Raw genomic sequence first — 22653 nt, forward strand, 5'->3', positions numbered from 1 at the left:
ATAACCATTATTTTAATTTTCTTACAAGAAAATGAGAAGAGTTTAGGTGGTTAGTAAACTAAACATTCTATCGTGAATTGTGGTCTTGAGTTTTGAAATCACTGGTTCATTAGACATAGGAAGTTGACATAAAATAAGGAACATTTTAAATTTGCAAAATTAATTTTACTTCTCAAATCTATTTGGAGTAATTCATATGATTATTGCTAAACTTATCAAAATTCATTTATGTATACATGGATTTTTAGGTTAGTTTTGCCCCTAATTTCGACATTTTCTAAAAATTCAAATGTTATAGAAGTACTGATCAAGCTAAGTGCTGGGACTTTATAGATAACTAAATTGAACTTTCCTTTAGAGCTTGAGGTATTGATCCGAGTTTTCAAATCAACCGGCAAGAAGTTGATATTGGACCTGGACAAGCTACATATATACTCTATATAGACACACGAGAAGATATCATGATACTTTATTGTACAAAAATTTATCAAAGTACTTTTATTTTTAATAATTGTAATACATACATTTGATTGGGGGTTGTCGTTTATATAATTGGTGAGCTAAAACACAACAATTATACATCCTTTCACTATCTCAATTTCTTACATCTTCACCATAACAATATAGATTTATGGATTTTTTAAAATTATTTTATAATTTTAAAATAAAATCCATTGTCAATGCCTTAAAGGCATGCACCATCAAGCTAAGGGTTCCAAGAATTATTTAAAATTTTATTTACTATATTTAGAAGTTGATAAGGTGATGATTTACAGATTATATATATACACACATATACAGTATATAATAAGACGTATATGAATAATAATAATATAGGCTTCCAATTTTGTATATATCAGCCACAGTCCCACTTAGATAGGTTAAATGCTCTAGTAAGCAATTTGTAGTAATGTAAAGGACAATAATCCAGCAAAAAAGACGAAGTTAAATCAATGAAGAAAGGCAAGGTGTTTGGAAGTAAACCAAATGAGTGAGAAATAATCAAAGTATGTAAGAGGTGTTTAAAGAGAAGTAGCTGAAAAACAACCCTACCCTATTTACTTAGATTCTCATCATCTCATGGTGCATTCATTGCTATGATTTAATTTTATTCTTTATCTTTCTTTAATTTTATATTATGTAAGTAATTTTATTTTTTTTGAAAAGATATTATGTAAGTAATTAATTGGCCGCCAATTGAAAACTAAAATTACTCCAAAAAAAAAAAATGTTTATAATTTCATGCTTCATCTTCTAATCATAGAGAAAGGCGCATTCTAAGTTTTGAAAGTGTTATTTGTAAAAATAAATAAATAAATAATAATAAATAAATAAAATTAATTTAAGTGTTAAAATTAAGTTGATGAAGTTAGAATCTATAAATCTTTTGTGTCAAATAATGCATTTAAAGATCAAATTTTCTTCATTTTTAATAACATTGAGAATTTAATGAAACTTATACATTGTATGAAAATGAAAACTTCTCTTAAAAATTTCTGATCTATACCTCATTTAATTAATTAGATGATCATACTAGATCAAATATCATATCAAAGCCTTATATAATAAAACCGTTTGTCTACTAATCTGTTTTTTACTGATTAGGAATTATATGGAGTACTATACTATTGTTGGATCAAAGCAAGTGTATCGTTATAAATTATATATATAGGTAATAAAAAAAACAGTAAATGTCAAATGTGACATAAGAAGTGTTGCAAGTAAAATAAATTGAAAGTAGTATCTTTTATTGAATACTAAATATAATTATGAAATAAAACCGATATTTGCATATTACTTTTTTTTTTTGGTTAAATGCATATTACTCTTTGAGACTAACGAATACAACAAGATTTTACTCCATACCTTATAATATTTTTTTCTTAAACTTTAGGCTAGAGTTATTGCATGCATTAGAAAGATTTGGATCAAAAAATAAAAAATATTAATAAATTAGAATAGTACATACACTTTATTTTAGTCTTTTCGGATGAAGAGAACAAATCCTGGCTGGCCTAAATATTACTCAGTAGAGAACAACAATGCACAATACAATTTTACCATAAAAGTATTTATTTTTTCTCTTTGGTTAGTTGATTAATTAGGTTCCACGTTAATACAAAGTTGGCTTAAAATCAAAACTGAAATGAAGGGCATTAAGTAGGTCAAGTCCAAATTCAATAACCCTTTCAAGAGAAGAAACTGCAGCTCATAGCTCCAGCTATTTTGACTTATTAAGCCAAAATTTGAGTTAAAGTCCTACTCTTTTAGCAAAACATATTCAATAAACTTTCCAAATTAGGCAATGATTTACTAACAATCCTACCACAACCATCCCTGTTCTTATTATGGTATCCAAAAAGTAAAAACAAAGTGTGGTCCCTAGCTAACTTCCTATAATCCTATACTATATTGCTGGAGGTAGTTGAATAGTTGGCCATGATTAATTAGTCATGTTTGATTGAATTGGACCTAAAAACGAAAATACTTTTAGTACTCCCTACGTTCCTGAAAGTTTGACTCACTTTGCATTTGTACGGTCTCTAATGAACATCTGTGACCATTAATAACTTCAGCTATGTAATTAATATCATTAGAGGAACCTAATAAGATCAATCTTGTTAATTTATTTTGATTGTATAAATCATAACATGTGGTCATCAAAGTTATTTTATTTTGATTATATGAATAGTAAGTGAGTTGAACTTTTAAGAACGGAGGTAGTATGTGTTTTCTATTAAGTATAAATTTATAAATTTGACATTTTATTGTGCTTTTTTTCTTTGATATTAATACAAAGTATACATTTAGCTTGGAATAATGACGTCCATTTTATCAATAGATATGATGAGCATCATAGCATGATCATATCCATACATTCGATATACCTCAATAATAATATATTACCACTAAATATCTCTGATCTTTTTATAACAAAATATTGTACATCACAAGTAATCTTTCAAATGCTAACTTTTTGTATAGTGACATGTATTAAATTATATTGAGGTATCATCAATAAAACTTACACAAGAAATATGTAGTACTTAAATGCCAAATTTTAATTAGCAGACGTTAATTAAATAACTTGATTAAAGTCTAAGAGAGTGAATGAGTGATGTCGTCCAAGATTCGAGATCAAATCTTATTCATTTCCCACTTTTTATACACCGGAAAAATCAAAGTTATCATGCATACAATAAAGTTAATTTCTTGACAAATAAACACATGCATTAAGCCTAGCAGCCTTTACAACGAGGCAAATAACAATCAAGGCCATCGTGCATGCAATAAAATTTCATTGGTAGAACTAGGGTTAGATTAGATAGAAAAATTATTATTGTATGTTTTATAAACATGTACACCTAAAATTTAAGCCTTTAATTAGCAACAATTATAAGGTTTAAACAATTACAAACCTCTTGTCAACTCCTCCTTAAAAATATTACAGTATTTTCGGGTGGTCCACTTTCTATGATCTTTAGGTGCAACCGTGAAAGTAGAGGGGAAATTGCAATTAATATCATCAAACTCACTTTCTAGTTTCTTAAGGCCTTTATATACTCCTATTCATAAACTTCAGTTCAATTCATTCATCTTGTACTTGTTTGTGTTAAAAAAGCTGCTCATTTTCTGTCAATACTAAAGATACATAATAATGGAAACTACATTAGCTATATTCCTGTTTTTTACATTATTACTTTCATTCCTGTTTTCCTCTGCTGTTGGTCAGAATGGTCCTCGAGCTTTCTTCGTGTTTGGTGACTCACTCGTCGATAGTGGTAACAATAACTTCCTTGCCACCACTGCTCGCGCTGATTCTCCTCCCTATGGTATCGACTACCCTACACATCGTGCCACTGGGAGGTTCTCCAATGGACTTAACATCCCTGATATCATCAGTTAAGTTTCACAATATTTATGTTGCATGTTATATTGTTATGCTTAAGTCTTATGTGTTAGGCTAATGTGTGTTTTTTTTACTTCTTATGATTAGGTGAAAGACTTGGTTCACAACCTACATTGCCATACTTGAGTCCCGAGCTAACGGGGCAGAGGCTACTAGTTGGAGCTAATTTTGCTTCAGCTGGTATTGGAATCCTTAATGACACCGGAATTCAGTTTGTAAGAATCAACCAAATTTATCTCACATTCGTGTTGTTTTTGCAATTTCTTTGTTAGTAGACCTTAACGCGATATGAAACTACTGATTGTTTTACATGGTAGGATTATATGACACAAAATAAAGCTTTATTTGTGTAAATATGAGCATGTATGGTTAATTTCACTGACAATGTGGTAAGTACAAAATGATGAAAATAAGCATCCAAGTTAGAAGTACTGCCTTGCTTTTACATGGTCCAATTTCGAGTGTGACAACTTTCTATTTTTGGCTTACTGCATGGATTAGTATATTTGTAGCCTTTGCTCTTCAATTATTGAACATTTTGTAGACTTTTAAGTCTCTCTAACCTAAGCTAAATGAAACTCAAAATAAACCTACCAAATCTTGCTGCATGTTTCTCACCTGTCATTCTAATACAGCAGGAATGTACTACATTATATAGTCTATACAATAATGTATGATAAAAGTAGTTCATTAATTCCTAGATTTCCTACATCTCAATGAATGTACAATACTTTGATTATACTACAGTACATTGGAAAATTGCATAGATCTTCCGTACAAAAATCACAGTACTTCTTACTGGCTCATAATGTAGCATGTTTACTAGTTAGAAAAGTACTTGCAGTGATCTGATCATAACGAAAAATTCCCTTAGATTTTCCTGTTAGACAATGACTGAAGTATGTACTCGAAAAAAAGGACTGATACTGTAATATTTTTTTTCAGCTGAACATCATCAGAATCTACAGGCAGCTAGATTATTTCCGACAATACCAACAAAGAGTGAGTGCCTTAATCGGAGAAGCCGGAGCTCAACAGCTAGTAAACCGAGCTCTGGTACTGATCACCCTCGGAGGCAATGATTTCGTTAACAACTACTACTTGGTGCCTTTCTCAGTTAGATCTACCCAGTTCACACTCCCTGCTTATGTTGATTTTCTCATTCAAGAGTATAGCAGGATTCTTGAGGTGAAAACTAATCTTATTTTTATCTTATATAAACTAGTGTAACACAATTTTATTTGTTACATTTACCTGCAAATTGCAGTACTATGCTGTCACATGAAAACATAAGTGCAACATAAATTAAAGCAAGATTACCAAATATATGCCTTTTGTTAAGGTCACAGACTTTGTTACCACTAGGCATTTTATGCATCCATGTTGAACCTTTTGTTGTTTACATTTATGACTTTATTATTATAGTTGTTGATAGATCCATTTTAAGAATTAGTACTTTAATGTGATGTTTTTAATGAACTATTTTTGTTATATGTTACTCTGTAAAGTAAAAATTTTATTAGCTATTTTTTTTCACACTCAATTCTGGTTAATTTCTCCATACCTATGCTAGCTAGCAAGCCTACCCTACACGAACCGGTTGATGATTTCTTCTATAAGCACACATACAAAGTTCGATGCAGAATGGAAGCATATGCTTTGTATAGGTTTACATAATTACATGCTTAATTACTTGGAATTAATTTGATTGCAGAAATTGTACGATTTGGGAGCTCGAAGAGTCCTAGTAACGGGGACTGGACCACTAGGGTGTGTACCATCAGAGATAGCACAAAGAGGCAGAAATGGAAATTGTGCAGAGGAGCCACAAAGGGCAGCTACTTTGTTCAATCCTCGACTTGTTGATATGATCAGTAAACTTAACAACAAAGCTGGCTCGAATGTGTTTGTTGCTGCTAATGCATTTAAAATGCACATGGATTTCATTGAAAGCCCTCAATCATATGGTAAATATATATATATTACGCCAAATATATTAAAAAAATTCAGGGGAGATATATAATATAAGGCCTCTCAAGTAGGAGTAACATTTCTTGTTCTTATGTAGGGTTTGTGACATCAAAGGTGGCATGTTGTGGACAAGGACCATACAATGGACTAGGAATTTGCTCAGTGATGTCAAATTTATGTCCAAATAGGGATGCATACGCGTTTTGGGATGCCTTTCACCCAACAGAGAGGGCGAATAGGTTGATCGTTGAGCAGATTTTGAGTGGCAACACAGACTACATGCACCCCATGAACCTCAGTACTATAATGGAGCTAGATTCTAGAGTTTGATGAAGTGATAAGCCTATATATCGAATCGTAGTATCCATTTACTTTTCTAGGGAGAAATAGGTAGTCCTTGTTAAGTTATGCATGCCATGGATTTCTAAGTTGTTACAGAGTTTAAGGTTAGTAGTGATGAGTAATTTGTAAGATTGCATGTTGGCCTAGTTGTGTTTAGGGGGGCTAAGAGGAGTTTTTTAAATGGAGAAGACTAGAACTGTTTGAAGATGGTGTAACCTAATAAGTAATAGATGGATTGTTATGTTCAAGAAAATCAACTCAAACTCCTTTTTGAATTTGTTCTCTTTGATTTTATAGCTAGAATTGAATGTTAATAAATTATGCATGGCAAAATAGCAATTTATAATGCAACACAAATGTTAAATCAACCCTTCATGCATGGTTACAAGCACACGAATGGTAGATAGAGCTATGGTTTGTACATATCAAATCAGCTTGTCTTGATTATTTAGCAAGTTAATTGCAATCTGAGTAACCTATATGACTGCGACAATAAATTAATTACGAAGTAATTAAGCTGAAAAAGATTATTTTTATTCTAGAAAAAACTGGCATGAAAAGTGAATTATTGAGGGTTAGTCTCATATAGAGTAGGTGACTCATAATTAACTGCAGCTCATGCATATATAGCTCAAGCCTCCAGGTTCCAGCTATTTAAACTAATCAACAATTGTCACAATTAATTAAAGCTAATTATCGAGTTAAAGTCCTATTCTATTAGCAAAACCTCATTTAAGAGGTGTTCTAGTTTAAGCAATGTATTACTATTAGCAACTCTATTTCCATCATCTTTTTCTCTTATGGTAATACTCCAATTAAGGTGAAAGAATGGTCCATCTTCTATACTAATTTGCCGGAGCTAGTTGTATAGTAAAAAAGTCTATCGAATCACCACCTTGTAATCTTGTATTGCCTAGCTACACTATTCCGGGTGCCTAACAGTGCTCATCGATAGATCATTAGTTAAAAACTTAAAACCTTTTGTAACAGAGTTGGATTTTAGACTCTTGAGGCTAATGCAGAAGAAAGTAATATGTGGTGGGTAGCTGCTATTTGCAGTGGCGGATCTTGGCAAAAAATAGTAGAGGGGTTAGGATTTAAATATTTTACCTTTTGCTCAAAACTAATCACTATGTCCCGATATTTAATAAGTATATATAGATTATTTAAGTTTATTAACTAATTAATTACAATAATTTACGGGGGCCTGGCTCCGAATGGTCCCAGTGAAAGGTCCCCCTCTGGCTATTTGCATACCAGCTAGTCAAATTAGTCAGTTACTTTATGCTAATTAAGAAGAAATTACAGAAAATTTGTTCCTTGTTTTTTACTCCGTATTGAATATGCCAAAAGGAATATGGTTTGTCAAGCTAAGAAGTCTTATACTTCGTATAATGCATAAGTGATGAGAGCTTGTTCATGCCCTTCATGGTTCTTAGACAATTTTGCATAATGCACTACCCTTCATAAGTACATATTGATCAATGAAAGTCAAATTTATATACTCCATCAATTAAGTGATTAGTCTTTCGGCAAATGATCTAAGTAAACCTTTTGAATATCTTTGCACAAAGTTTTATAGACGAGTTGTCCTCTTGTCATTTTAAACTTTTTAAATAATCTATGGGGCGTAATTTATTTTATCAAGATGGTTAAATTACTTGTTAGTCGGTTTTTCCAAAAAAAAATTGTACTTCGTTTTTTTTGTTTTTTTTAGAAATTTAAACAATTGACAAAAGTTTTGTAAGACTTTTACTTTGGGTTTGATATAGGCAAAAACTGAAAAACCCACAAAAATGCAAGCCCAATTCAGCCATTTGGTCCCAAAAAAAAAAAAAAAAAAAAAAAAAAAAATTAAAATCCCTTTCTTGGAGAAGAATGAAAGACCTCAACATACAGAGAGGAGAGGAGCTAGGTTCTTGTGATTCTTAACAAGAAATCGCACAATTTTTTTTTTTTTTTTTTAAAAAAAATTCAATCTTTAGAGGAGAGAGAAAGAGGGTAAAAGAAAGAAAAGGAAGATGGGGTTGACGAATTTTGTAGTGACAGTAGCAGCTGTTGGTGCTGTTATTCTTCTTGCCAAAAGCGACGTTAGACAATCTGCTGCTGTTTTCCGTCGCAATGTTCGTCACATTCGTAATTGGCTTGAAGAAGAATCTTCTGCTGCTTCCAAGTATATCTCCTTTTTACTCCCTCTCTTTAATTTTGATTATGGGTGTTTGTTATTTTTGCAACATTTGAATACATTATTGTCATTTTATGATTTTATTGTTTGATGGGTTTTGTTGATTGTTTGTGAAGTGCGACTGCTATTTGCTATTCGATGAAATTTGGGTTTTGGGTTTTGAGGGTTGATTGTGAATTTGGGTTATTGTTTTGATCATGAGGGTACAACAGGAAGTTGTTTATGGGTCAATCATGATTTTTGATGTTTTTTTTTAAGCAACACCCAGATGTTAAATTATAGTACAAAACTACAAATAGTGGGTTATGTTATTCGGATTCTTCGATTACCTGAAGTATACGTGTTTGATGAGATCCTTGACATTTTGACATGGGTATGGAACTTCGACCCTTATTATGGAGATTTTTCATGGAGAAGTTGAGTTAGACTCTTGGACATGTAAACATATCTGATATGAGTTCCCAAGTCCAAGTAATAGAGGCAGTTACAGTAACTCGGTGAGGCTAAAGGGAGAATCTCAATAGTAGGGAATACAGAATAGAAATTAGGAAGTTTGAGGCAATTTTGTGCTGTTGTTGAGGAGTTTAATAGGGGGTGAGTTTTTGCATATGAGGTAAAGAAGATTGACTATGTTGAAATATGCTACTCCTGTACTCCATTATAACTTATAAGTTCAAGGATTTATCCAGGTTTGCTACTTTAGATTTTATTTTTAGCCACTGAACAAATTAAATGATCAATTTGAGTGGGGTCTTTAAACCATGTGTTAGTATAAACTATTGACTCGAGAGTTTACTACTTATCAGGTTGTTGTGAATACTATGGTGAATGTTACGATGTTGAGCTAATTGTGACAGTATGTGAAACCAAACCTTGTGGGCTTAAGAGGAAAGCAAAACTGAGAATTATAATCAATTAATGAAGAATAATTGTAATATATAGGTCATAGGCTATTATCAAAGAAGTCAGGGGAAACTTTATTGAAAAACCTTTGTTGAGGAGTTTAAAATAGTCATCTAGGGTATGCTTTGTGTAAAAATTAGGAAATGAAACCACTCTGAAGGGAATTATTGAATTGGTGCTCTTTTTAAGTGTAAAATTCTATTAAGTATTAACGTTGAGTCAAAAATTAGAGAATAGGTATTGAGAAATCTTAGGTAGTTTTGTGCACTATTGGTGAGGAGGCTAAAAGAGGATGGGATCTTGTGTTTGAGGCAAGGAGATTTGATTAGGTTGAAATATTCTAACCAATGAAATGAATCGGTTTTAGTCGGGTCTTTATCTCATGTGGTAGTATAGATTGTTGGTTTACTGTTATGGGTCACCTCTCACACCAAGGATGGGCGTCAAATAGGTCACTAGGGAATAAGGCATAATCGTGGCTAGGGGGCTTGCAATTAGTGCCCAACAACACACTTCTTGTTGTAGAGCTTTATTTTGTTATGGCATTGTGTTTCTAATGAGCACCCATTTGACAGTATCACAATAATGAGCCATTTGGAGGGGCAAATGGGCTTTAGGCTCAAATTCAAGGGTCCACCATATTTTGGGCCAAGGATCATCATGGAAGTGTCTGTTTTCCAAGATGAGGTCCCGAAATATGGGCTTGGCAGCAAGGAGTCTGAAAATGCGGGAGAGTTCTAAAAGGTTCCAAACATCTCTTGGAGGTTCTAGAGGGGATGACTCTAGAATATTCAAAGAAGATCTTGTACATAGTAGAAGGTTTCCAGGTTCTTCTATGTATGTACATAAGTAGTGTAATGATTTAGAATGTCCAGGGCTTCTCTTGTACATTCTAGCATGTGCGTAGAACCTCCTTGTATGTAGATCCTTTGGAGGTGGGAATACTCTAGAAGGTAGTCTAGAACCTTCTATTTGATGAGGTTAGGAAGAATATAGAGAAACCTTTTAAGAAGGATGGAGCACTATAAATAGGCTCCTTAGATCATTTGTACATATGAGCCAACATCTTCAAGTTATATTCTCTGTTCAAGTAATCGAAGCATACTTTGAAAACACTTGTGAGCAATCTTTCTCCTGCTTAGCCTACAATTGTAGCACACTTAGCTTGACAAATTTGAGGGAGTCATGGAGCACTATAAATAGGCTATAAGAAGTAAAATAGCAAATTAAGTCAAATGCCCTTATTTATTCACACAAGAACCACTACTTGTAAATTTGCAGTTGTTGGATTTTGTTACTTAAGCTTATGATTTTGTGAATGTGATTTGTGATCTTATACCATTCTTGGTATGTGTTTACTTGATTATTTTCTTGTTTCCAAATGGTTGCTTCTAGAGGTAATTTAGACAAGAAAACTAAAGGATTTTTGTCTAATTAAAAAAAAAAAATTTAATTTTGTGTTTCAGAAAGAAATTAATTTTTTGTAGTTTTAATCTTTCAATTTTTTCTTTAACATATTTGAGAATAAATTTTTTTAAGCTGTTTTACTACTATGGTGGCTACCACCGTTGAAAACACCATGCAAGCATTACAAGATGTGGTTTGACCACCCTTTGTGGAAAACGCAAACTGCAATTATCTAAATTCACCAAGTACAGGATTGTATTTTGTTGTTGTTTTTCTACATATTTCAAATTTATACAAGAATTACCGACTTTTTCTCCCTATATATGACTGCCAATATTGATAGAAATCATTAAAAAAAAATACTGTAATAATCTTTCCTCTGTTACCCATTGGGCTCATTTTGTGTGGGGTTTATGATTTATTTAGTTAGTTATCATGTAGAATTAAGTGGATATATATTGATTTTTGATTTATTTACTACTTCTTTCGGCCATTGGCGGACTTTAAGGCTGGTTTATTGTTTTTTTGTTAAATGATATTGGAAATTTGTTTTTGTGATTGTACTTGACAATTTAATATAATCCATTTATGTCATTGTCTTTTATTAAGGTTGATATTGCTTTGCTCACATATGGTGGTGAATGAGATGTCCATGGGGCGGGACGAGGCGGATGTTGGCCTTCTCATCCCCATCTCCACCTAAAATTTTCATCTCATCCCCGCGACGACCAACGGGTCCAAAATTCATCCCATTCCTGCCTCGGCGGGTACAATTCTAAAATCATCCTTGCCCACCCCCACTAGATATCCATCCCCACCTAATCCCCACTTCCCAAATACACAATCCTACATAATTAATGTAGGTTACAATTTTCTTAAAAAAAACATTGTTAATATTACACACTTTTTTGCTTATAATATGAATGTATTACAAAGTATTATATTTACTATTTTATTTTGCATAATTTTTTTTATAAAATAGTATAAAAGTATATAATTTTTTAATATATAGATGTGAATATAGGATGAGGATGGTGTGTATTGGGGTGGATGAGGATGGGGAGGTCTCCTACTTGATCTGCTCCACTGACATCCCTAGTGGTGAATTATATTACTTTTACAAATTGAGGTTATTAGGTGTGGGAGACTGGGAGTGGAGATAGACCTCATAAATTATCAAGCTTAATTCAATTTGGTTCCACTTTTTTCAAAAGGCAGGGGCACCAAGTCAAAGATATCGAGCTAGACTTGGCCATTAAAAAAAGTATATTTCAGGATATGGGAATGAAAATTGTATAACATGTACGATCTACCCCCTCTTCTCTAGTCAACTTCATATGGTTGTGTGATAAAAGTGAGGAATTTGCCCTAACTATCACTCATTCTCCACTTCACTTATGATGGATCTACCTTAGTCACTAGCTGTAGCATGAGATTTTTAGGTTTTCTATGTGGACTTTAAATTGTAGGCACACAAGATGAAATCAGACATGTGGAGAAAATTCAATTATATTGTTGCTTGTGATGGGTTGAGGCTTGTATAGGGTGTAAAAAACCAATATCTGTACGATGTACTGGTAATATATTAACAAGTGATTATCTTTGCCCAGATGCATTTATATGGAGTTACTGTTTTTTTTCAGTTACTTTACACCAATACAGAAGCTTGTGTTTAAGCATTTCAGTTTTAATGAATTTTACTAATTTGCCTCTTTCAGGTCTGCTGAGAAGGCAAAACCCAAAGAGCTGGATAAAGATATTCATAAAAAGGACAGTACAAAGGGAGACAAGTAGTTGTTTTTGGCAAATAGTTCAGGCTACATACGGGTCAACAGAATAGTATGAAGATTGAAGAGATGTAAACAGTAATTCGTAGATTTTATCGTATGTACATGGAAGAGATAATTTTGTGCTTTAGCTCTCATGAACAAGCTAATTCTTATGAGGTTATCTTAGGTTTAGTTTTGCTGTTGATGTGATGAAGAACATGAATATGGCTTACATTATTCTCATTATGCAGTCCTTGTGCGTTGACTTATGGTTTTGTAAAACATTTTTGTCGATGGAGACAATAGTTGCATTGCGTGATCGCTTGATTAATTTTGTGATCTTAATAAATTTGATATCTTCTAAACGCTTATGATATATACTCGTAATAAATTCAATTTTGACTAGCAATTTAATAGCTTTTGGTAAACTCATAATATATTAAGAACTACGAGCAAGTAATAACAAAGAAATACGAGTAAATAAGAACAAGGTTTATGGTGCAAGAAATATAATTCATTTTGCAAAGCATTTTTATTTGTTGATTTGTAAGAAGTTTTGCTATGTATTGATTAAATTTTGATTTCAAACCATCAAAATTCAAGAGAAAATGAGTATTTTGTGTTTTGCTCACTTGAATCTATCTCAAATGCTCAACTATACTCGCAATTGCACAAATAGAGGTGTTAAAAACTAACTCGATCCAATCTGACTCGAAAGTAAATTTAGATTACAATCACAATAATTTATCAATCAGAAACCCAAATTAAACCTGATATGATCCAACCTTACTCGACCTAGTGGCTCGAATTGACACCTCTGCGTTGTATGTACAACTGATTATACATTTATACGATGAAAATGATGAAATACGAAATGAATACCCCGCCAGATATGTATTTTAATTCTTAAACCTCCACAAAACCCAAGCCTTATCCAACCTTCTTCCTCACTCACACCTCTCCAGCAATGGCGCACATCTTATCCTCCAAATTCCTCCCTTTCAATCCAATACTCCATTATTCTCCTCACTTTCTCTCTCCTCCTCCATTAAAGCCACTCAACTCCGTCATCGTTTCGGTGGTTTCTTCGCCGGAGCGGAAGTCCCGGCGCCGGCGAACGCCGAAGGGGGATGACTCTTCGACGGCATTGTCGGGGACCGAGAAGAGTTTAAGGCTGGTATTCATGGAAGAGCTGATGATTAGGGCTAGAAATCGAGATGCAATTGGAGTTTCTGATGTTATTTATGATATGATTGTTGCTGGTCTTAGTCCTGGACCTAGGTCTTATCATGGGATGGTTGTTGCTCATGTTCTTAATGCTGATGAAGAAGGCGCTGTAATTCTCTTTCCTCTCTTTCTTTCTATCTTTATATCTATCTAAATTATGAAAAAAATAATTCTGAATTTTAGTTTGTTATGTGATTTTGCAACCCTTTATTGTTAGGATCATAATTGTCTTAAATCTATTGCAACATTTTTGTATTATTGTTTAGTCTTTTTGTCCCACTTTAATACGCCACATTTGTTTAGAGCCTTAGAGGTCATTCCAAGGAATTGACGCGATTTATGATGATTTACTTTGGGTTATTATGTAATGTTTTATTATGATACTAGTATGTACTACACATCAAATCCTCTATGTCAATTTGTTTTATTGGTGGTATTAAATGGTGGCAAAGAGGATGCAAGTATGCAAACCCATCCCCAAACTTTCGAGTCTTTCTTCGCAAATTTTCTTGACCTCCCAAAACCATCCTTCAAGCTGTATTAAATGGTAATGAAAATTATTGAAGAAAAAGACACTTTAGGGACTTGGGGTGAACAGTGAACTATACCATGAGAATAAATTCATTCCATATTGCCATTTTTTAATTCCATCCAAATGGACTATTAATGATAACATGGAAAAATTCATAATTTAAGTTGTTAGATAAAATGGGCCTAGTAATTTGGGACACCCCAAAATAGAAATGTCGCTGATTAAAATAGAGTATGTTAATAATTTTGTTTAAAATTATTTATTACCATTGAATTTTTGGGTTCTATTGGTGTTCATTGATGAGTCGAGGGTTGGCATGGATGTAGATGCAATCATTGAGAAGAGAGCTGAGTGTGGGGCTAACTCCTCTCCACGAGACATTTGTAGCATTGGTTCGTTTGTTTGGGTCGAAAGGCCATGCTTCCAGAGGCTTAGAAATCCTTGCGGCAATGGAGAAGTTAAATTATGACATCCGGAAAGCTTGGTTGGTTCTTGTTGGTATAATGTTATTAGCATAGTTCTTGGTGGCATTTTGTCGAATTTTCTTTTGATCTATCCATAGTGAGTCAAAATTTTGTTTTCAGAGGAGCTGGTTAGAAGCAATCATTTGGAAGATGCCAACAAGGTGTTTCTAAAGGGTGCTGAAGGTGGATTGAGGGCTACTGATGAGATTTACGATCTCATGATTGAGGAAGACTGTAAAGCTGGAGATCACTCCAATGCCTTGACTATTGCTTATGAAATGGAGGCAGCTGGCCGGATGGCTACAACTTTCCACTTTAACTGCCTTTTGAGTGTTCAGGTGTGAATTTCAATTTGTTTTTGCTTCTCTTTACTTTTTATATTTGAACTTAGTTGATTAAAAGTATGCCGAGGGATGTAAGTTTCAAATTACATCCTTTTGTGGCCTCGTTGCCTGCTAAATCTTAAGCATGAGTTGTACAATGTAGGCAAATTGTGGAATACCTGAAGTGGCATTTGCAACATTTGAGAACATGGAATTTGGAGAAGGTTGGCCGTTATCTTTCCACTAACTCTATGATGTGTTGTTTTGCAACATATGTATTTCAATGTTTGGAATAAAGGTTTTATCCTTGTTTGATTTTTAGAATTTAAAAATACATTCTTCACCTCCACAAGAAGCTAGCATGCTTGCAAGTTTTATACAGCATTTGAATTCTGTATTAACCTCACACAACATATGTTCACATGTCATAGACAAAGAAAAAGAAAAACAGTCTGCCATTGGATAAAAAGAAACGAGACACCAAAGGCCTAAAAGACAGCTTGGAGAGTAAGGGAATCATCACTTACACTAGAAAATTGGAATCATACGGTGATTCGTTGAGGACACAAAGACAAGGCTCCAAAGTAATATAGCTTTGAAACTATTGAACAAGATAATAGAATAATACTTGTATTCAATAAGACCAAGCTACATACTGGCCTGACAACTTGTAAACATGTATCAGCTATGCTGACAAGTGAGAAGTGACAACATAATGACTAACCTTTCCTAGCATGTACCCACTGCACTGCTAATACATCCAATCACCCATAAATGAAAGAAAGCTCGTGGCCACAAATTTTTATAAAAACCTGCAGAATTTGTATGGGTAATTCTAACGCTAGACTGAGCTCATGGATGCCATGTTTATAATTGCATCTGGCTGTCTGTATACCATTGTTGCAGATCTTACTTCTTAACTTTTGCTTGCCAGATTATATGAAGCCTGATGCAGAGACATATAATTGGGTGATCCAGGCATATACAAGAGCCGAGTCCTATGATAGGTGAGTAATTCCATCATGATTTTTGTCCATGTATGGGTCTATCAACGATGTTTGACTCTGCTGTGTTTGCTTCAATTACTTCCTTCTATATATGACTACTGTGTATGCTGCAATTACTTTCTTCTTCCTTTTTCATTGGTTTATTTTACATTTTTTAAAAACATTTTTTTTAGCTTCTTTATACAATACTTGTAGAAAACTTGTTTATGTTTTCTGTTAGTAGATGAAGTATCTAGCTGGAGTTCTTCCATTAGAGTTTAAGTGCTCTACCTTCTAGTCTCACCTTGTCACTTGGCACCTCCTTGTTTTCCGTTTAATGGATTTTTTTCTTCTTCTTAAAAACATTCAATTTGAATTCTGATCCACCTTCCATAAGGATGACAACCATGGTGTCGTTTCAAGTATGTGTAACTTTATTTACTTTCTCGGAGGAAAAAATAACTTTATTTGGCATTACCAACAGTCCAACATTATCAACAGCAGGATTGGTACTAGAACTTTTTTTTTAAGGGGGTGGGGGAATAGAAAAATTCTTAATCAGTAATAGAAACATTCAACAATTTAACGTTTTTTTTTTTTTTTTAATTTTATTTATCTATTTTAATAAAAAGAAGTATTAAATTTTTGGGGGGAGAGGGTTGGATGATGTACAAACTGTATATCTTATATTGGTTTGGAGGGGTCAGTTAAGCAGTCAACCCCGTATATGTATAGAGGCTTTTTTTTTCATAGCCATTGTATTTGTCCTTTCTCTTCTGTATCTTTAGGCTACATAGCCTTCCTCCGTCCACCCCACCTTCAACTCCAAAAGGATAAAATCAATAACAACTGAGTCCTACACACCAGCTCTATCCTAGTTTCATACCTTAATGTGTTGTACATAACCAATTGAAAAGTGAGGTTATATATTATACGGAGTTTTATGCGGAAAAACCAAACATGTTAAAGCTTAAAGGTACTACCAAATATGATGGTAGCCAAAGTCGTTTGGGTTTTGCAAGTTTCAAGTATTGAACTGTATGGTTAATCATTAGTTTCTACTTTTTATATCCCTTGATATATTTTGCCACTTTTTATTGATGGATTTATGAATCTGAATCATCAATATCTTTTTATTGTTTGGATAGGAATTCTTAATATCTTAGTCGCTAATTACTAAGCTTTAGCAGATATGATGTTATGCTTCCTTTTTTTGGAAATTGATAGTATGCTCTTTTCCTGTTTTTTTTGTTTCATGATTAGCTGGTTTGGACTGTAAAAGTTATTGAGTATTTTTTATTTGTGCTTTTGAGCCATTCAGCAGTGTTAATTCCAAATGCCTTTTGTTTCTGTTGAATTAGGGTTCAGGATGTGGCTGAGCTGCTTGGCTTGATGGTTGAAGATTATAAAAGAATACAACCAAATGTGAGAACATATGCGTAAGTATCTTTAATTTGATTTACGTAGTTATGAGGATTGTTGAATGCATGTCCCTTTTTTATTAGATAAAATTGAGTTTTGTAGCATTAGACCAGGCATGTAGCAGTCTGGCGTTCCATCTTATTTTTGTGGAAGAGCATGCGCTTCTTAGACATTAGTTTACAGTATTGATCTTTACTTCTTGAGAATTTTTTGCACTGCATCTTGGCCAATCTTTTATCTGTAGGATTTTAAGCTTGTAATTTGGAATTAGATAACCGACAACACTTGCCCTTTCTTATCCAAGTTACCTTTTTGTCAAAATTCTTGTAACATTAAAAATGTTAATTTCTTCAGGTTGTTGGTAGAATGCTTCACCAAGTACTGTGTGACACGTGAAGCTATTAGGCATTTCCGTGCATTGAAAAATTTCGAAGGGGGCGTAAAAATTTTACATAATGAAGGAAACTATGGTGATCCACTTTCTTTGTACCTTCGAGCCTTGTGTCGAGAAGGTGAAAAATTCAACCTTCTTTGTTATGCCACTGGCAGAAATAGCTACTCTAACTTAAGACAGCATTTTATTTCCTCTATACTTCAGCATTGCATGCTTATCCTAATTATGCTAATTTGGAAGCATATTATGCTCTTGATACTGCATAGTGGCAGAGAATTAATATAGTTATATATTCAATCATGCGCTGGACATTATATTTTATTAAAGAAGATTGGAATTCTCAGTAATGTATGCTTATTTCTAGTTTCAAGAGCCAAGTAAATATATGATACAATGTCCAAGCAAAAAACATAAATTTTAATGTCATTTTCTTATTTTCTTTATTTGATATTATATAAATTATAGACTCATCATCTTTACGGGAAATTTCTGCTAAGTTTCCCGTGCTTTTAAACATGTCTTAAGGAGCCAAATAACATGTTGGCAGCTCACTCTTGAATGCTAACTTGTTCAATCTGCAAAACGATCAATGCTTCAGTTACAAATACTTTAATTATTCTGATGCTTGGGCTCCTAACTTATTTGCTATCAAAATTTGATTCTAACCTGTTGTGATATGGGTGGAGAACAGGAAGAATTGAAGAATTGCTGGAAGCTTTAGAAGCTATGGCTAAGGATAACCTGATGATTCCATCAAGAGCTATGATTTTGAGTAAAAAATATAGGACATTAGTCAGCTCATGGATTGAGCCTTTGCAAGAAGAGGCTGACCTTGGATATGAAATTGACTACATGGCCAGGTGATTAATGTCTATTTCTTGAGCTTTGGCTTCAGGCTATTTATATTTGGTAATAATTCTCGCAGTTTATCCAATGTATGCAAAGAAAATTCCAGTGATTGATTATTCTTTTTGGTAAGCCCCCAGGTATATTTCAGAGGGTGGGCTAACTGGTGAACGCAAACGCTGGGTTCCTCGAAGAGGAAAAACTCCTCTGGATCCTGATGCAGAAGGGTTCATTTACTCGAATCCAGTGGAAACCTCCTACAAACAAAGATGTCTTGAAGAATTGAAGATACGTCATAGGAAGCTTTTGAAACACTTGAGGAATGAAGGACCGGCCGTTCTCGGACCAAATGCATCAGAATCTGATTATATAAGAGTGGAGGAAAGATTGAAGAAATTAATCAAAGGTCGTGAAAAAAATGTTATAAAACCAAAAGCTGCTAGTAAGATGGTAGTATCTGAGTTAAAAGAAGAACTGGAAGCCCAAGGTCTCCCTATTGATGGAACTAGGAATGTGCTCTATCAGCGAGTACAAAAGGCTAGGAGAATTAACATCTCACGTGGTCGTCCACTATGGGTTCCTCCAGTGGAGGAGGAAGAGGAGGAGGTGATCTCTTGGTTCTGGATCAGATTACAATATCTTGCTATCCTTTCCTGTCTTTTTCTACTATTTTAGCTCTATAATGGTTCTTTAATTAAAGAAGATTGTTTTGACAGGTTGATGAAGAGGTGGATGAATTAATTTCAAGAATCAAACTGGAAGAGGGCAACACAGAATTTTGGAAACGTCGTTTTCTTGGGGAGCGAGTCATCTATGATAATGTAAATCCCGCAGATGGGCAGGAATCAGAACCTGAAGAGATGATAGATGATGCCGATATTGTGGAGGATGCTTCGAAAGAAATTGAAGACGATGAAGCTGATGATGAAGAGGAAGCAGAAACAGAAGTGGAGGTAGAACAAACTGAAAGTCAAGAAGGCCTGGTAGACAGGGTGAAGGACAAGGAAGCTGAAGCCAAAAAACCTCTTCAAATGATTGGAGTCCAATTGTTAAAAGATGCAGACCAGCCAACAACCTCGAAAAAATCAAGGAGAAGAGCTTCTATGGCTGCAGAGGTATGAGAATTATGCTATTTGCTAACAAACATGTATTGTTTAGTGCTCTGCACATTGCCTTGCCTTCTTTTTTCCTACTGTAGTCATTCTTGCTTCCAAGCACCCTGCCAGCACCCTTCCCTCATGCACGATAGTGCTCCTTTTATGTTCCCTGTCCTCCACCCCTTCCTTTTTTGGGTTTTGGAGATGGGGGGTTGGTGGAAGAATTCTCTGGCTTTAAAACATGTTAGGTATCATGTGGAAGGAACTTTAATTTCCATTTCTGTCAGCAGATGACAAAGTACTGTAGGTCTGGGGTATCATTAATTAGTTTGAGATACTAAAAGGAGGTTTTGTGTGATCAAGAGATCAGGTGTTTCTTTGTTTTGAGAGAGTTTGTTTGTGGACTTTGAGTGTATCTCAGAGAGTAGCTGTTGGTGAATCATGCTCCCTCCAATCATCACTAAATTAAAAAATCTTGTTACTGTACAATATAACTATTATGTCTGATCTCAGGAGTGTAAAGTCATTGACTTTCTAATTTTACTGATTCAAGTGTTTTTTTTTGTATAAATAAGTTTAAATGAAGCCTCGTTATATATTTTTTGGGTTGCATCATGATGTTAATTTAATGCTTTGGTAATTGAGACTAATCAATCCTTATCACAAAGGGGGGGGGGGGGAACCCTCCAAAAAAGGGAGACCGATCTCTTGATATTTGTGCTCCCCTTTGGAGAGTACAGGAATGCCAGTTGATCATTACTAAATTTTCGAACAAGAAAGGATATAATTGCATATGCTTATCTATCTGTGTTTCAACTTGCATGTGTATCAGCCTGCCTCATTCTATGTCATTGGTGCAGAATGATGATGATGATGACTGGTTTCCCCTAGATTTATATGAGGCTTTTGAAGAAATGAGGAATAGAAATATCTTTAATGTAGACGATATGTACACGCTTGCTGATGCCTGGGGCTGGACATGGGATAGAGAGCTGAAGAACAGACCTCCACGGAGGTGGTCTCAAGAATGGGAGGTTGAATTGGCTATTAAAGTTATGTCAAAGGCAAGTTTTTATAAATTATACATCATGATTCCTTTATTTTTACCAGATCCTGGATTTGACTTATTCTACAGAAACTCAAGTATGAGAGAGAAATCCAAAATATTAAGTTCTTTGAGCTGGCGTCACTTTGTTTTTTTTTTTTTTTTACTTGCTGATGTCAATTAAAACACATGTATCTTATCAAAAAAAAATTAAAACACATGTAGATGTTAATTAATTGCTGAAAGTTGTATTTTGTCTCAGGTAATAGAGTTAGGTGGTATACCAACTATTGGGGACTGTGCTATGATCCTTCGTGCTGCCATAAAAGCTCCTCTTCCTTCAGCTTTCTTGACAGTCTTACAGACTACACATAGTCTTGGCTACAGATTTGGAAGGTGAGTTGAGATTTTGTTTTTAATTTGGTTTTTCTTTGAGTATATGTGACTTTATTAGAAATTTCATTAGTAGATTATTCTACTTAATAGTATTCCATAGTAGATGAGTTATTTTACCTGTAAGTTTACAGTGCTCCACATTCATAATAAACAACAATGAAGTCGTGCTCTTTGACAAAGAAGAATAATTTCCCTGTAATCAACCTTGTTATCCAATTATAGAGATTGAAATTGGCTTGGGGAATGCTAAATAAGTTAGAAGATGCTACAGATTGGAAACAAACTTGAAACTTCTGCACATTTCACGATTCCTACCACTTTTTTTCCTTTCATATTTTATACTTGTAACCTGTCAACTTCTGTGGAAATTCTTAGTTCACCTAACTGATCGCTTTTCTGTATACAGTCCTTTGTATGATGAAATCATCACACTGTGCCTTGATCTTGGAGAACTTGACGCAGCAATAGCAATTGTTGCTGATCTGGAAACTAGTGGAATCACAGTTCCTGACGAGACACTCGACAAGGTGATTGCTGCTAGACAAACACCTGACAGCCCTTCTGATGAAGCTTCTTGACCTGTTAGAAATTTATGTAAATATTATTGAAAATTTTCCTGTTGATTATGAGCTGTAGGGTTGTGATTTAACCTAGAAATTTAGAACCATTTTCCAGAATGGACCACAGCGTGGCGAATCTCAAGTTACAAAGAATATGGTTGTAAGCTTGCAACATAGTGTTAGGTTTTCTTACAGGAGACAAATGAATCATTCTAAGTTGGATCAATACAATTTGGAAGATGTGACTTTCAGTTTGAGTCTATTTCAGCAAGGGCCATAATCAAATTATAGTCTAATTATTATGTCTAATTGACAATATTAGTTACATTAATATTGGTAGGGTTGGGTCAATTTCAGTATAGGATATTATGCACAAGTCAATTTCTAAGGCCTTGCTCTGTGGTGTATTGTTGTATGAGCAATCCAACCTGAATGGAAATGCTGTTGTCTAATTTTAAACTGTATCTATATTGATTGTAAACTTGCCTTGCTTCCAAGTAATGTAATCCTTATGTAATTACAATTTAATATCATGTGTTTCTTCTTTAAGGACGAGTTACAATTCAACATTAAATTAGTGTTTGTTTGGTTGACGTTAGAATTAAATTCCCATATGAGTTGTATTTTTTGGAAAGTGCATCGGTTTGATTGACATACATGCCAATGCACAATTTTAACCATAAATATCTTAAATTATTTTTTAGCAAAATTTATAAAATGTTTATATTATGGACATATACATTGTGACTAATCTAGCAAAATTTTACATTATAACATTTGTCCTTCATATAATTGTACAAAATCAAGTCAAAGTCGGTATGTACGGGAATGCTACAAAAGTTAAAATGATTCACTAGTTTTAAATTACTATTGT

General features: G+C 33.9%; 3 protein-coding genes across 4 annotated transcripts; all 3 read left to right on the forward strand.

The window, feature by feature from the left end:
* The first annotated feature begins 3517 nt into the window (after positions 1–3517).
* Positions 3518–6480, forward strand: LOC110701533 (GDSL esterase/lipase At5g33370-like). Its single transcript, XM_021879167.1, has 5 exons — positions 3518–3902; positions 3998–4125; positions 4856–5098; positions 5625–5877; positions 5979–6480. The coding sequence occupies exons 1-5, from the start codon at positions 3659–3661 to the stop codon at positions 6209–6211; spliced, it is 1101 nt and encodes a 366-aa protein (XP_021734859.1). The 5' UTR covers positions 3518–3658; the 3' UTR covers positions 6212–6480.
* A 1578-nt stretch (positions 6481–8058) lies between these two features.
* On the forward strand, positions 8059–12863 carry LOC110701410. The gene is made up of 2 exons (XM_021879065.1): positions 8059–8396; positions 12437–12863. The coding sequence occupies exons 1-2, from the start codon at positions 8245–8247 to the stop codon at positions 12510–12512; spliced, it is 228 nt and encodes a 75-aa protein (XP_021734757.1). The 5' UTR covers positions 8059–8244; the 3' UTR covers positions 12513–12863.
* A 510-nt stretch (positions 12864–13373) lies between these two features.
* LOC110701413 lies at positions 13374–22353 on the forward strand. Of its 2 annotated transcripts, none has more exons than XM_021879069.1 (13): positions 13374–13823; positions 14573–14744; positions 14831–15048; positions 15197–15257; positions 15968–16040; positions 17381–17458; positions 17796–17953; positions 18527–18695; positions 18822–19287; positions 19398–19796; positions 20639–20842; positions 21086–21219; positions 21626–22353. In XM_021879069.1, the coding sequence occupies exons 1-13, from the start codon at positions 13455–13457 to the stop codon at positions 21795–21797; spliced, it is 2673 nt and encodes an 890-aa protein (XP_021734761.1). In that variant the 5' UTR covers positions 13374–13454; the 3' UTR covers positions 21798–22353. The 2 variants fall into 2 exon arrangements, with proteins under 2 accessions (XP_021734761.1, XP_021734762.1); XM_021879070.1 differs by having other exon boundaries at positions 13650–13823; positions 14573–14730; positions 21626–22352.
* The last annotated feature ends 300 nt before the right edge of the window (positions 22354–22653 follow it).

Source organism: Chenopodium quinoa, unplaced genomic scaffold, assembly GCF_001683475.1.
Source record: "Chenopodium quinoa cultivar QQ74 unplaced genomic scaffold, ASM168347v1, whole genome shotgun sequence".
NCBI classification, from domain to species: Eukaryota; Viridiplantae; Streptophyta; class Magnoliopsida; order Caryophyllales; family Amaranthaceae; genus Chenopodium; species Chenopodium quinoa.

Bases quoted from the DNA above. Each gene is read 5' to 3' on its own strand.
- LOC110701410 (XM_021879065.1), top strand. From the start codon at position 8,245: ATGGGGTTGACGAATTTTGTAGTGACAGTAGCAGCTGTTGGTGCTGTT. The intron at 8,397-12,436 runs GTATATCTCCTT...TGCCTCTTTCAG, and splicing joins GAATCTTCTGCTGCTTCCAA to GTCTGCTGAGAAGGCAAAAC.
- LOC110701413 (XM_021879069.1), top strand. From the start codon at position 13,455: ATGGCGCACATCTTATCCTCCAAATTCCTCCCTTTCAATCCAATACTC. The intron at 14,745-14,830 runs GTATAATGTTAT...TTTTGTTTTCAG, and splicing joins AGCTTGGTTGGTTCTTGTTG to AGGAGCTGGTTAGAAGCAAT. The intron at 19,797-20,638 runs GTATGAGAATTA...TCATTGGTGCAG, and splicing joins GAGCTTCTATGGCTGCAGAG to AATGATGATGATGATGACTG.
- LOC110701533 (XM_021879167.1), top strand. From the start codon at position 3,659: ATGGAAACTACATTAGCTATATTCCTGTTTTTTACATTATTACTTTCA. The intron at 4,126-4,855 runs GTAAGAATCAAC...ATTTTTTTTCAG, and splicing joins ATGACACCGGAATTCAGTTT to CTGAACATCATCAGAATCTA. The intron at 5,099-5,624 runs GTGAAAACTAAT...ATTTGATTGCAG, and splicing joins AGTATAGCAGGATTCTTGAG to AAATTGTACGATTTGGGAGC.